A 14,147-nucleotide genomic window follows, 5' to 3' on the forward strand; every position below is an offset into this window, starting at 1 on the left:
CATAATTGGAAGCTTAATTATTAACATAAGTTTTGTGCCTATGCCTTAACAGAAAATTCTAAGCAAGTGCAGAGGCTTCAATAAACTGCCTTGGACTCATCTCAACTGTCTACTTCTGTCTCCTCCCTGCAATATTTCCAGCACATTTCTGTGATCAGGTCTAACAGCTTTCTGTTCAAAAATCTTTCAAAGAAAATCCATACTCTTCTACTTGCCATTCATGGTAATTTCTACTCTTGAAGTCATTCCTACTAATTGATGTAACTTAAATTCATTATGGACTACTCTCTTGAATAGAAGGTACATTCTTTCATCTTTGAAGACTCTGAACAAAATTTACGTATGTCACCAAGTCACTGCTAACAGCAATTGCCTCTAGAAGAACCTGAGGGACTGGGGTTCAGAAGGGAGGAGCATTTACTTTGCATGGTTTTCCACTCTGACTTTTATTGTTCTTGATTTTAACCATGCTCCTGTGCTATTTTACAATAAAAATAATTTTTAAAAATTATCAGAAAAAAAAAGAAACACAGCAGTTAGAAACTATGCAAACCAGAAGACGGCAGAGTGACATCTTGAAAGTACCAAAAGAATAAAACTATTCATACCAGAATTCTTTACCCAGTGAAAATACCATTCAAAAATGAAGGTTACATAAAGACTTTTTCAGAAAAACAAAAGCTGAAAGAATCTATTGCCAGGAGATCTACAGTTCAAGACATGTTAGGAGAAGTTCTTTAGACAGAAGGACTATGATATCAGACTTGGATCTACGCAAATAATCTTGCCACATAAGTATGGCAATAGAAACTAGTTATCCATGACTGCTGTGTATAGTAGCCAGAGAAAACTCAGTGGAGACATTATAATCTGAAATAAACAGAAGAGAAAGATAAGACAAGCCAATTAATGTGTTTTAACATGCCCATAGTCCCTTTAGCGGAAAACTGCCAAGTCTCCACAACTGAGTACCTTGTACAGTCACCATGTTTTGAACTGGGAGACTCCACCCCCTCCCTCTCCCCACCTCCATACATCTCCACGAATACACATAGCTGATTGGACCAAGACTGTGCACCTTATTCAGTTGCAGTCATCTATAGGCTGGACAGCAGCCTATGGATATTTGCTTTAAGAATTCTACACAATCATGTACACGGGTGATTTGTTTGGGCTACCAGATTTGTTATCTCAAGAATATGAGCTAGATAATAACCTATAATGGAAAAGAATCTAAAAAAGAATATATATATACACACATGTAACTGAATCACTTTGCTATACACCTGAAACACTGTAAATCAACTATACTTCAATAAAAAATATGACTATGAAAAAAAAAAGAATATGAGCTAGAAAATTGGGAATGTAATTGAGCAAGGAGAAAGCCAAAGCTGAAAGATTTGCAGGGAGAAGGAAATAATCACATGCCATAAGGTAATGGAAGACACCATTTTAAGCAGCATCCATGCAGTGGGCAGGGGGAAATGATTAAAAAACCGAGGGTTTGTGGCAGGAACACCATTCAACCCACAACACTTTATAGACCAGTGCCTATAGGAATCGGAAAACTTAAGTTATAGTCCCTGCTCCAGAACTGACTTGCTGTGTCTGACCTTCAGCACATTGGTTAACCTCTCTGGATCTCAATTCACTGACCTGAAAATGAGAATAATAATATCTGCCCTATCTGCTTCGCTGTGAAGTGGTGTTCATCTAGTGCACCTTAAATAAATGCTAAATGAATAAATTAATAAGTGAATGACTAAATAAATGAATTCATATGGAGGTATTCAGTACACCATAACAAATCAGATGTGGAACTCAGGAGAAGGTGAGGGCTGAATATTTAGACTTGGGATTCCTCAGCATCAATAGGAATAGATGAGGCTACCCAGAGAGAAGGAGACAGAGAGAAGAAAGGTGAAGAAACACCCTAAGAAATTTTTACATTTAAGAAGTAGGCAAGGGCTTCCCTGGTGGCGCAGTGGTTGAGAGTCCACCTGCCGATGCAGGGGACACAGGTTCGTGCCCCGGAGTGGCCGGGCCCGTGAGCCATGGCCACTGAGCCTGTGCGTCCGGAGCCTGTGTTCCACAACGGCACAGGCCACAACAGGGAGAGGCCCGCGTACCACAAAAAAAAAAAAAGAAGAAGTAGGCAAGAAGATGATATTACAAGACAAGAGAAGGGCAAAGGGGTAAAGAAGTAACCCACACATTCAGGAATGGAAAAGAGTACATTGTGACTGGGACAGGGAACTGGAGGTTGTCGTGGGATACTGAAAGAGGACAGAGAGGGTTGAAACCAAATTTTATGAAGCACGCATGTTAGCACTAGAAGCAATAATGATTCACTAGGATTTTCCCTCAGTTAGAATTCAACACAAATCAAAGGCATTCTGATTAGAACTCATGAGAACAAATGTCTTTTTCTCAAATTGTATTTTGTCTTGATTGTGTAGTTAGTAAGCATCACTGGGATGCAAAAAAAAAGGGGGGAGCCCTACTCCCTCATCTCTAAAACCAACAACCAATTGTTTTCAGTCTCTCCTTTCCTTCATTCTCCAAAAGAAAGGCTAACCTCAGTATATTCCATCTTCACCATACTCTTACATTTTCCCTACACAGCCTGTACATCTGTACCTGAATGCTACTACATTAGGCATTCAACAGGATAGCAGGCACCCACATTTCAAGAAATACAATTTGATTCATGGCAGACAACACAGTCAGAGATGAATCTTCCTATAAACCACTGAATGGACTGGTCACACACACTTCCTATCTGTACTAAGTAACGTTACATAAGCAACAGGCTTCATAACCTACACATCTTTTGTTGACAATAGCCCCCGTGCATTAGGTGTCTCAAGGCCTACAAAATTAATACAAGGTGCTATGAGAGTTCAGGTAACTTACCTAAGCGTCCTCAGCCAATACATGACAGACGAAGACTTGAATCCAGGTCCTCTGACTTCAAGGCTCATGCTCCATTACTTCATTCCAGGAAGCTGAATCCTAATTGGGAAGGCAAAACTAACAGTCATGAAATAATCAACAGCCAAGCTGTGTGGTAGGTTTATAAGTCCAGTACAAGGGATAGATCCACACAGGCTGGAGTATTTAGAAGAAAAGGTTATAGGAGCACTCTTTTCATGTGAAGTCTACATGATGGTCCAATATGTAAAAGACATATACATAGAGCTCCTCTGATTGGAGCTGGGTTGGGTCCCAGAGTCCCCTTCCCATGCTCTGCAATGAATTTTCCTCAGTGGCTCCTCAGAAGTCCTCGGGCTCTGCTGAGCAGCTGGGAAACCATTGGGTTAAATCAATCATTCCCAAAGTATAGTCCCTGGACCAACAGCTACAGCATTTTCTGGTAACTTCTTAGAAATGTGAATTCTCTGGCCCCACCCAAGACTTACAGAATCAGAAATTATCCAGGTGGGGCTTAGCAAGCTGTGTTTTAGCATGTTCTCCAGGTAATTTTGATGCCCATAAAGTAGGAGGAGAGACCACCTGCTTTTATAGAGCATTTGAGGTTGGGACTGGGGACATAGAAGGGAGTTAGGAACTGCCACCGGGAGGCTTTCCCTAAGACACCAGCAGACATGAACGAATTGGGGTGAAGCATCAGGGAAGTCCTGACCCAGGCTAGCAGGTGTCAACGTGCGCTCCAGTTATCACATCTGTCTCCTGAACTCCTCCTGCAGTGCCTCAGAATGGGTCAGAAGAGAGTGGGCACTTGCGGTAACCTAGTGCTCTGGGTAGAAAGTTTAAGGAAACAAGGAGTCTAGGAGGCTGAAGTGACTGGTCAGGAAGGCACTAGAATCTTGATGCAGGTAACAGGTAGGCTCAGTGGCTGTGGGGGCATGGGAGCAGAAGGGACTAGGCAGCTTCACTAAGGGTGTGAGGTAAGGAAGCTCCACATTTGAGACCTCAGTGATAAAACAATCTTGAGTTACATCGAAGTCCAAGAGGTTTGGTTCAATTCATGCTTCACTACTGAATTTATATTTCTAAACATTCAAACTTACATAGAAATAATATCTATGGATAATAAACCAATAAAAGTTGTATTTTTTCTGCATTCAAAAATATTTTAATTTCTATCTTTTTTATATGTTGGTATAATGTTGTCTTCATCCTTCCTCGAAAAGGACTATACTTTCCTTTTTGTGTGTATTTTTCCTTTTTTTGTGTGTATATTTTTGTGGTGAAATATACATAACATAAAATTAACCATTTTAACCATTTTTAAGTGTACGGTTCAGTTATACTTTCTTTTTTTATAATTTTTATTGGAATATAGTTGATTTACAATGTTGTGTTAGTTTCAGGTGTACAGCAAAGTGAATCAGTTATACATATACATACATCCACTCTTTTTTTAGATTCTTTTCCCATATAGGTCGTTACAGAGTATTGAGAAGCATTCCCTGTATTATACAGTAGGTCCTTATTGGTTACCTATTTTATATATGTACATGTGTATATGTCAATCCCAGTCTCCCAATTTATCCTCCTCCCCTCCTCCCCAGTAACCATAAGTTTGTTTTCTACATCTGTGACTCTATTTCTGTTTTATAAATAAGTTCATTTGTACCATTTTTTTAGATTCCACATATAAGAGATATTATACTTTCCTTTTTAATGCTGAAATGTCATTCTTTTATGAAATAGTAATAAAAACAGACTGTAGTTGGCTAGGGGCAGCTGATTTTAGTGGAAAATTTTTTAAGTTGGTACTTTACTTTGAAATGCTACTGGACTGAGAAAACCAGGAATCTGTGAACCACTGCCTTAAAGAGTTGGGATTTAGAGGGGAGGAGAGTTCAGGGATGGAAATAGGCAAGAACAAAGTCATACAAAGAGGAATATGCAGGGCATTTTTAGGAGGGTGTAGGCCAGACTCTTCAAAACAAAGTGTTCTTGAAAAGGAGTAGTTGCCATTAAGTTTTCATCCATTTTGAAATACTTAGTGCCTCATGATGCTCGGTTCATAGTAGAAACTCAATAAATATTTGTTAACTGAGTGCAGTGAAAGTTCAAGTCAGCATCAGAAGAGCCAGAAATTAAAGTTTGAACTTCATTTTATAAACCAGAGCTTCCCAGCAGATGTTTCTAGAATGGGTAAACAATGTGCTAAGCTACCAATCTTCTCCATCCTCAAGAGAGCCAGGCAGGACCCAGGGCATCTGATCAGCTCCAGCCCAGATGTGTTCTAGTACGCTGTACAAATATGACAATTGTCTATAGACGCTATGAGTGGAAGAGGATGGGAAGCAATGAGGGGGTCACTGAAGATAACTGAGCATTGGCGAGATGATGATAGCAAAATTTCCACGAAGACCATTAGGCTGGTGGTAGAGCACAAAGTGGAACCCGGGCTGGAAGCTAGAATCATTGGGGAAAAAAGTTAGCTAATTGTTTCCCCAAATTCATTTCTTCTCCCCACTTCCTTTTTAATAAGACCCTGATTTTTCCATAGTATGGTATAGGTGGGATCGACTGTACCTCCAGTTCCATGGGTGAGCCCTGATTGGCTTAAACCAATCAGCATTTCTCTCCCCCCAGTCCACAAAGACAGGCACATAACCCAGTAAGGGCTTTCTTTCTTCTTTTTCTTTCCTTCCTTTTTTTTTTTTTTTTTCCTCTTATGGAAAAGAATCTTACAGTTCTGTCTGAAGTCGACACTGGAAGCAGGTACCCCTAAGCGCTTGGCAGCCATCTTTGGACCATGATGGGAGAATCAGCCTGAGAACAGAAGAGGCGGAGCAGAGAAATGGAGAAAGGGAAACTGGCTTACCTGAAGCTTATTCTACCCCTGGACTCTGAGTCTCAAACTCCTGTGCCTGCTTAAGCCAGTTTGGGCGTTGTTCTCTTTCAGCTGCAGCCGAAAAACTGTGGATGCACAAGGCTAAAGTGATCCTCAGAGTAAGAGAGGAGAAAGTGGGCATTTGTGGCAATCAAAGACTCTGGGGAAAGAGTAGCTGCTTAAGAACAACACAAGAGAGGTCTAGGAGGCTACACTGAAGTGATTAGTCATGAAGGGACCAGGTGGCTTTGGGATGGAGAAGGAGGCCTGGCTCTAGCTTCAACATGAAAAAAGAGGTGCACTACAGAATGGCTTCTGTCCTGACCTCTACTTTTACACTACAGCCTTCTCCTCAGGGATAACCAAGGCCCCCGGCTCTTCTCCAGGGAAATGACGCAACCAGTCATTAGATAGTAGCTGGATTGGCCATGAAAGAGTCAGGAAAAGGGAAAGGGTTGCTAGAGCAGGTCCCATGGATAAAAAGAGGGGGATACAAAAGTGGGGGAAGGGGAGATCGTGAAAGGGGGAAAAAAATAAAATTGCTAAAGGAAAAAGAAAACATGGAAAGAAACCCACAGAATAGGAGAACAGCATAACATGTTGCTACAGTAAAGAGTGGGCCTGGGAACAAAAAGATACCAATTCCAAAATCCCATGCATCACTTACTAGCTGTCTTAATTCACCTCTCTCAGTGTCCCTTTCCTGTCTATAAATGAGCACGATAGTGCCATCTTTAGATGATTGTGAGGCTCCAAAAATATCATACAGGGAAGCCCCTAGCAGAGTTTCTGGCAGGGGTAAGCATTCATTACTTGTGGTTGTCTCAAAAGAATAAAACGGATGAATGCAGGAACACAGACGAGGAAGAGAGTAAAACGTTGCTTTACTTAAATCCTGACCCTCCTCCGTAGCAGCCTGTATTCACTCTGTATAGAAGCAGCACTGAGGGAAATTAAAAGAAAGGATCACCCTAAAAGAAATGGCTTCTGAACCAACTTGAGGACACAGGGGCAGTAGGGAAGGCTGGGACGTAGTGAGAGAGTGGCATGGACATATATACGCTACCAAATGTAAAACAGATCGCTAGTGGGAAGCAGCCGCATAGCACAGGGAGATCAGCTCGGTGCTTTGTGACCACCTAGAGGGGTGGGATAGGGAGGGTGGGAGGGAGACGCAAGAGGCAGGGGATATGGGGATATAGGTATACATATAGCTGATTCACTTTGTTGCACAGCAGAAACTAACACACCATTGTAAAGCAATTATACTCCAATAAAGATGTATTTTTTTAAAAAAAAGAAAAAGAAATGGCTTCTGAGAAATGCCAATAACTTTTACTTAATTTCCTCTGGTGCTAGTTTCTCACGGAGCCACTTAGTAAATTGAATTGAACTGGACTGACAATACTTGAGAATTTTCAACATACAAGGAGGGGGGAAGGGGAGAGCACCTAAAGAACAACGTACTATAACTAATCAAAACCTCACCGGAACTTGTTTTCATGTGGCAGTGTGGCGCTACCTCAAGCTTAATCTGGGCTAGCTGGGCCGAAGGGACGTCTCGGATTGGAGCGTCCCATCCTCACTCACTGCCCAGGGGCTGCGATGAGCGGGAGGCGGCATCGCAGGCGCTTTTGTTCACCCCTGACTTCTTTGTCACAAGAGCCCTCCTGGCAATTAGCCTGGGGGTTGGGCGGGGTCCGGCGGGGTGCGGGGTGTCGGAAAGCAAATGTGAGAAACAGAGAGTAGGCGGAATGCCCCCAGGACCGGGAAGGAGAGATGGAATTCTGATTTGGCAGTGGTACCTGGTGCCCGCTAATAGGGCTGTCTCCCACTTAGAAGGTTCTCTATTGATATTAACAATCTGTAGTCTCTATAAGGCACTCTATTCGGGCAGCAATGAATAACACTAGCCCTGCGCCTGCATTATCTCCTCCAATCTTCTCAGCGTCTTCTAAGGTGTCTTACGGTCACCATTTTGATAAGATCACACCACGGGGGAGTCCAGCCTTGCCCCCAGACCTCCAGACTCGGGCGGAGAGGCGGCCCCGAGGCCCCAGTGAGCCGCAGATCCGCCTTCCCCGCCTTGGGAGGACCGCAGGGGCGGGCCTGGCGCGCAGGTGGCTGCACCCCGACGAGGGGGCGGGCTCAGCCGGCCGGTCGTGCCCCGAAACCCAGGCAGCCCAGACACCGCTCCACCTGCCCGAGAGCGCGCAACGGTGCCGGCAGCCCAGGCGCTCCGCCGTCGCCCCCGCCTCGCAGAGCGCCCCTGTGCCGCCCGCCAGTCGTCCGCCCAGAGCCCGCCCCGACGCCGTGCTGCACGCCCGAAGCGCGCCCTCTGCCCTCGAGGGACCTGGGGCCCCGGCCGCCGTCATGCTGCCCGTCATCTACGCGGTCCTGGCGGGGGTGCTGCTACTGCCGCTACTGGTGAACCTCTGCTCCCCCTACTTCTTCCAGGACGTGAGCTACTTCCTGCGGTTGGCCAGGATGGCCCGGCAGGTGCGCAGCTATGGGCAGCGCCGGCCGGTGCGCACCATCCTCCACGCCTTTCTGGAGAGAGCACACCAGAGCCCGCACAAGCCGTTCCTGATCTTCCGCGACCAGACGCTCAGCTACGTGCAGGTGGACCGACGCAGCAACCAAGTGGCAAGGGCGCTGCGCGACCGCCTCGGCCTCCGGCAGGGAGAGTGCGTGGCGATATTCCTGGGCAACGAACCGGCCTACGTATGGCTGTGGCTGGGGCTGGCCAAGCTGGGCTGTGCCATGGCGTGCCTCAACTGTAACATCCGCGGCAAGTCCCTGCTGCACTGCTTCCAGTGCTGCGGGGCGAAGGTGCTCCTGGCTTCGCCAGGTGAGCCTGGGGACCGCCACGCCCTGGCACCGGGCTCCTCCGCGCCTTGACGAGCCCGCTGCAGCGTGGCGGCGTAGGGGTTAGGAGAGGGTGGGGTTCGGCTCGGAACTGCAGGTGTAGAGGGAAGGGATGGCAGCCCTTCCTGAAAACGCCAATTAATGATCATTAGAACCTTCCGTCGTGGAAGCTGACTGTGCCAGACCCTTTGTTAAGCGCTACACATACAGTGTTGCTGTGAATGCTCACACGGGTAGGGTTGACTTGATAGTTGAGACCGCTCAGGCCAGAGAGGTGGAGCCTTATGCCCCACATAACAGAATTGAGAGGAGGAGGTTAACCAGATCTATCTACCTCCAGAATCCAAGCTCTTAACCAGGGCTGACAACATCTGCGTTGAAATGAAGAGGGTCATGAGTGTGAATTCCGGAGGATCCAGAGAGACTGTTCTCACCTCTGCTGCTTGATTGGCTGTGTGATCATGGGAAAGTCACTTTCCCTCCCTGTATCTTGGTTTCCTCCTCTCTAATGGTCTTCAAGGCTGCTTCCAACTCTCAAATGCTGTTAGCCTCCCTGGATTCTCACGGCAGAGAGAAGGTGACCCCACCTACTCCCCAGGGAGAAGACTTTCGTTACATGCTGCGGGCTCTGGTGAGCCCCCATTACATCTATAGCAACAGTGACCTTTGGTTCTGTAGTTACCTCCTGCCACATTTCAACCAGACCCAAAATGGTAACTTCATGCCCCAGTGGTCACCAGTTCAGGAAGAAACCAAGAACCTGTTACCCACAGGACTGCTGGGTTTCCCTTCCCAGAAATCTTGTGCCTGCACTTGAATAAGGACCAGGGGGTTGCTTCTCACTCTATCAGTAAGAGGAGGCCTAACCAGGTGCAGGCGAAAAGCCATGGAGGAATAGGGAGCCAGGAAGCCTCACCTTTCTGGAATGTCTTTCTGTGCCAAGCCCTATCCCACATGCTTTTATAACCCTGAGAACTAACATATCATTACCCCCTGCCGTACAACTGAGGAAACTTAAAATTCCGACCTAAGTCTGTCCAGTTTCAAAGCCCATGACTTTCCCTACGTTACGCTACCTTCCTCTACATGAATGGAAAGTGTTAGAGCTGGAAGAGACTAAACATCCATCTGCTCTCCCCCTTCATTTCATAGCTGAGGAAACTGAAGCAAGCTAAGGAATTCACCTAGTATCACACAAAGATGAGATGTCTCTTCACTTGTGGGAAACCAGGAAGCTTACACACCTGTTTCATAGGGCATAAAATAAACAATCCAAAAAAAAAAAAATGAAGGCTTTGTATAAAAGTTTAAAAGCAGGGGGATAATTTTAAAGGCAGCCACATTATTTGAAGGGGATGGCTTTTCCTAGAAAATTCCCAACAATTTCTAGTTGCCTGGGAAAAGAGACAACTTCACTATTTAGTAACTGGAAGACTCTTAAGCCTATTACTTTACCAGTTGATTCAGAGGAAAGTCATTAGCACAGTGATCTGTGTACCACTTCAGGAGGAATTTAAATACTTTTTACCTGCATGTTATCCCAGGCCCTCTGTGAGGGAGGTCAAAGACTGGGAGTTTTATTGACAAAGAAGCTTGGATTTAAATGACTATAATAGAGTTTGGTTCTGTAATCAAATCAGAAATACAGCCAGATATCTCCTTTCCCGCCCAGGCAACAGTCTTCTGTCATTGAGTATTATGCTTTGGTCAGTGTACATGGAAAGTATAATGAAATTCTGACAGATCAAATTTGAACAGACTTTCCAGGGGACCTACGGCACTCTCTACAGTAAACTGACCTTTGAGAGAGGCCACACATTTGAAAAACATTCTGTTTTTCCAAATCACTGAGAGACCATTACACAGCATGCAGAATTACACTCTGATCTGCAACTCTGATCTGCAAAGGGGGTAACAGAGTCCAAAGTTGCATGCTTGTTAATAAATGTGCCCATGCGTAAATGTGTTGAATGGACTGATTCTTAGAATTCTTTAAAGTTGGAAAGGATCTTAGAGATATTCTAATTTTATAATCCTCCAACTCTTAACGAGTGTGTTATACTGCACTAAAAAGTTTAGAAGAGTCACTTTAATGAGCGTAAGAATCACCTGGGAAGCTTATTTAAAAAAAAAAAAAAAAAGGATTCCTGAGCCTCATCTCCCAAAAACACTGATTCGCAGGACTGTAGTGGGGCCCAGGAAAGTGTATTTTTATAGCAAGCCCCATGCCACCCCTAGATGATTTTGAAGCAAATCATCTAAGGACTAGGCTTTGAGAAACAATCAGTCTAGTTCCCACTTGTTTAATAGCTGAATGAACAAAGGCCCAGAGGGGTGGTATCAATTCCCTAGGGTCAGAGAAAGCTGAGGACAGAACCCAATTTTCTTCTCACTTCTAGGACACTTTTTATATTCTATTACACCATCTGAACATGGTACAGAAAGATGAAAAGATTTAGAAATGTTGGAGGGGTGACAGTTCAACAGGGTTTGATTCTTTACTTCGAATTTCAGCCTCAGGGCTCATGGGCTACTAAGAGCTCTTGAGTTTCAGCGATCTGTCAAATTCTGGAGTGTAGATAAAGGACCGGCACAGTGGTATTTATGATGAAGACTGATCCACTTGTCATGAATTTGGGGGACTCTTCACAAAGTTTAACAGGGCTCAACCTTATCAGGCATTTCAGTACCCAATTTTTCATCAGAACTTACTATACTTAGAGAAAACCAAAGACTCACAAACACTTCCCTGAATCAAACAGAACCACCCATCTCCCAGAGAATATAATTTTCTCTCTGTGGTACATTTCAGGATCCTTCTCCATAGAAGGGTACGGTGTATGTAATCACATGGAAAAATTGCCTTCAGCTATTGAAACCCACATAATGTTGTAGTTGATAGAAACCAATTTGTTGGGCCAGTAGTTTTTCAAGCAACTTCCCAAACACAGAATATGGGTAAAACAGCAAGCCATATTTAATTTCATACAACATAGGATGTTTTGTAAAAAAAAAATTTTTTTAAACACCCAAAAGGGCCCCCAAAATAGTAAGTTTGCTTTGTTTCCATTTATGCTAGCATTAAGATTGTCGCTAAGCTATCTCTTCTACTGGAAGAATAACTCATTCATCAGCTCACTGGCCAGGTCTGCATTGCACAGCTCAACATAATCGTGCACAGCTCCCCCAGTGCTGGCACTACTCTTGTACAAGGCTTCAGTAACAAAGATACTATGTCTTTCAAGACTGAGATCCAGAGAGGTTATAAAATATTCCAGATTATCTTTGACCTGGTTTTTCAGGGTTGTGAAAAATAAAATTGGACCTCCTTTAAACAATGTGATAAGATAAAATGCTTCCAATAGCTTTCAAAACTGTTGCATCATTGAAAGTTCCAAAACAGGAGAACATTCTAAAACTAGTGTCGGGACCAAGGAGAAGTCTCATCAAACAAACTTTTGAGGTTAGATGGAGAAAAGCAGATGGCACAACAATTTTGATATCACGTCAAGAAATATTTAGAGAGTCCCCGCAAGGTACAAGCTAGTTGCCATGGTGGGATGGGGAGAGAAGCTGAATTAGTTCAAGGATCTTACAGTCCAGTAGAAGAACTAAGCCACATATACACAAACGATTGTGATGCCCAGGAGAATGTGATAAGTATGCTGGGAGAGCTACCGAGTGCTGTGGAGGAAAAACAGCAGAGGGTGAAGGCTTCTGGGGGACACTGACACAGAGCTGGGCAAATGCACTTGTAGAGGGGGAAGTCTAGGCAAGAGGAGCCCAGAGGCTGTTTTCGTCAGGTCCCTAACACCAGTGAGATGCTTCATGAAAGAGTTTTACTATGTAAGGACAACAGCAGGCTGGACTTAAATAATAGTCATTTTTAAGCTGTTTACTGAAGAGACTGTACTGTAGAGAAAATAGGGACTCAGAGAACCCAAGGAATGGCCAACAGCAGTGGCCTCACTTCCATGCAATGAGATAATTTTCTAGTGCAAACTTATTCAAGGGTCAGGGCATAGAGATATCCTGTCTCCATTCCTCTTTCTGGGCTGCCCAAGGAGTAACTTAGATGTGTTGCTTCAATGCACTTTGTCTCAACGGCTTACAGTTTTCTCATATATCTTTGAATAATGCCCTAATAAGCAAATGTTTGTGGCATTAATGAGTTCCATCATTTTGGCTGGCTGTAACAGGCTTTCTTCTCCAAAGTCTAAGAACTATTGGGATGGGCATGACGGCATGAAAAATGATGTTAAAAAAATAAAATATATCCTAATCTGAGAAAATCCATTTAGACCCAATCTCCCCCAGGCCCAGCCTCTCCTTACCACAGACTTGTTTTACCTCCCAGTTTACTTCTGGCAGAGGGCTACAAGAGAGAGGTGCTCTCTCTGGGACTCATTGCCAGAGAGGGAGCTGGTGATGAGCACAGGATGGGCTGGGGAGAGTCTGTGTCTAGGATGGTAGAGGACAGAAACCCAGACATCCAATGAGGAGTATATTCAAGAGCTAGGATCCCAGCCCAGTAACCCAAGCTCTGAAGAGAGAGCTAGCTTAAAGACGTTCTCTAAAATTTTTCTTCTTGCCCTGCTAAAGGTGGCAAGGGGGATGGTTGTACATCTCCATTCAAAAACAAAGGAGCACATTGTTGGCATATTTGGGAATGGTTATCAGTTTATTTTCTTGTTTAGAAACAGGAAGGGAGTGAAGAGGTAAAAACAAAATTAACTCTAAAGCAGCTGTTTACGTTATTGAATCCGAAGAAGGATAGCGTTTGAATTACTCTGCCTAAGGACTGTAATCGGCCAGTGTTTGAAAAGGACCCTCCCACAGCCTCTGAGAAATAGGGAAGTACACAACTAGTAGACAGGTGACTTGGTTGCTTATGGATATCAAATGATTATAATTATGTAAGGCCTGGAATGACCTGGTAACCTCATGACGAGCCGTTACCCTTGATTCCAGGGCTATTTAGAACGCAAGACACTTTAACTGAGAGAAATGAAAAATAATATTAAGAAATTATATAATTATATAAATAGGAGATGAGTATGTACCTCCCTGTTAAAAATCTGCTTACTCCTAGTGGGACTTAACCTTGATTAAACATCTTTCTGACCTCAGGGTGCTTTGTGTTGTGGGGAAGAGGAGCGTGTGCATGCCTCTATTTCAAGGGTGTTCTAGCACATCTTGTTGAGGTAAAGACTAGACACTAGGTTATTAATTACTATCATTCCAAACGGCCAGGGATAGAAATGCAAAATCACAGTTACAAATGGTATTTTGAAAACTATTTTCAGTCTCTAAGGGCTGTGTGAGAACCAGTTTGTTTCAGTTGCCTTTCTGAGTGAAGAAAAGATAAGTCTTCAATTCTGATTTGTTCATCCACCAACCATTTCACGTCATCCTGAAATTCTGATCAAAACCCATTTCCTTTCATTGCCTTCTTTTCAGA

The 14,147-nt window shown here is 44.0% G+C and overlaps 2 protein-coding genes across 2 annotated transcripts in view; one reads left to right on the top strand and one right to left on the bottom strand.

Annotated features, from left to right (window-relative positions):
• ATP8B4 (ATPase phospholipid transporting 8B4 (putative)) overlaps positions 1 to 14,147 on the bottom strand; it is a 366,096-nt gene that overhangs the window by 312,512 nt on the left and 39,437 nt on the right. Inside the window, exon 2 of the mRNA XM_060005221.1 lies at positions 2,920 to 3,018. The gene's annotated coding sequence lies outside the window, so the exon portion shown is untranslated. The remainder of the gene's footprint in view (positions 1 to 2,919; positions 3,019 to 14,147) is intronic.
• SLC27A2 (solute carrier family 27 member 2) overlaps positions 7,977 to 14,147 on the top strand; it is a 54,047-nt gene continuing 47,876 nt past the window's right edge. The window contains exon 1 of the mRNA XM_060005222.1: positions 7,977 to 8,669. Within this exon, the coding sequence (XP_059861205.1) occupies positions 8,192 to 8,669 (478 nt within the window). The 5' untranslated portion in view covers positions 7,977 to 8,191. The remainder of the gene's footprint in view (positions 8,670 to 14,147) is intronic.

The sequence above is a fragment of the Delphinus delphis genome, chromosome 2 (assembly GCF_949987515.2).
Source record: "Delphinus delphis chromosome 2, mDelDel1.2, whole genome shotgun sequence".
Lineage (NCBI taxonomy): Eukaryota > Metazoa > Chordata > Mammalia > Artiodactyla > Delphinidae > Delphinus > Delphinus delphis.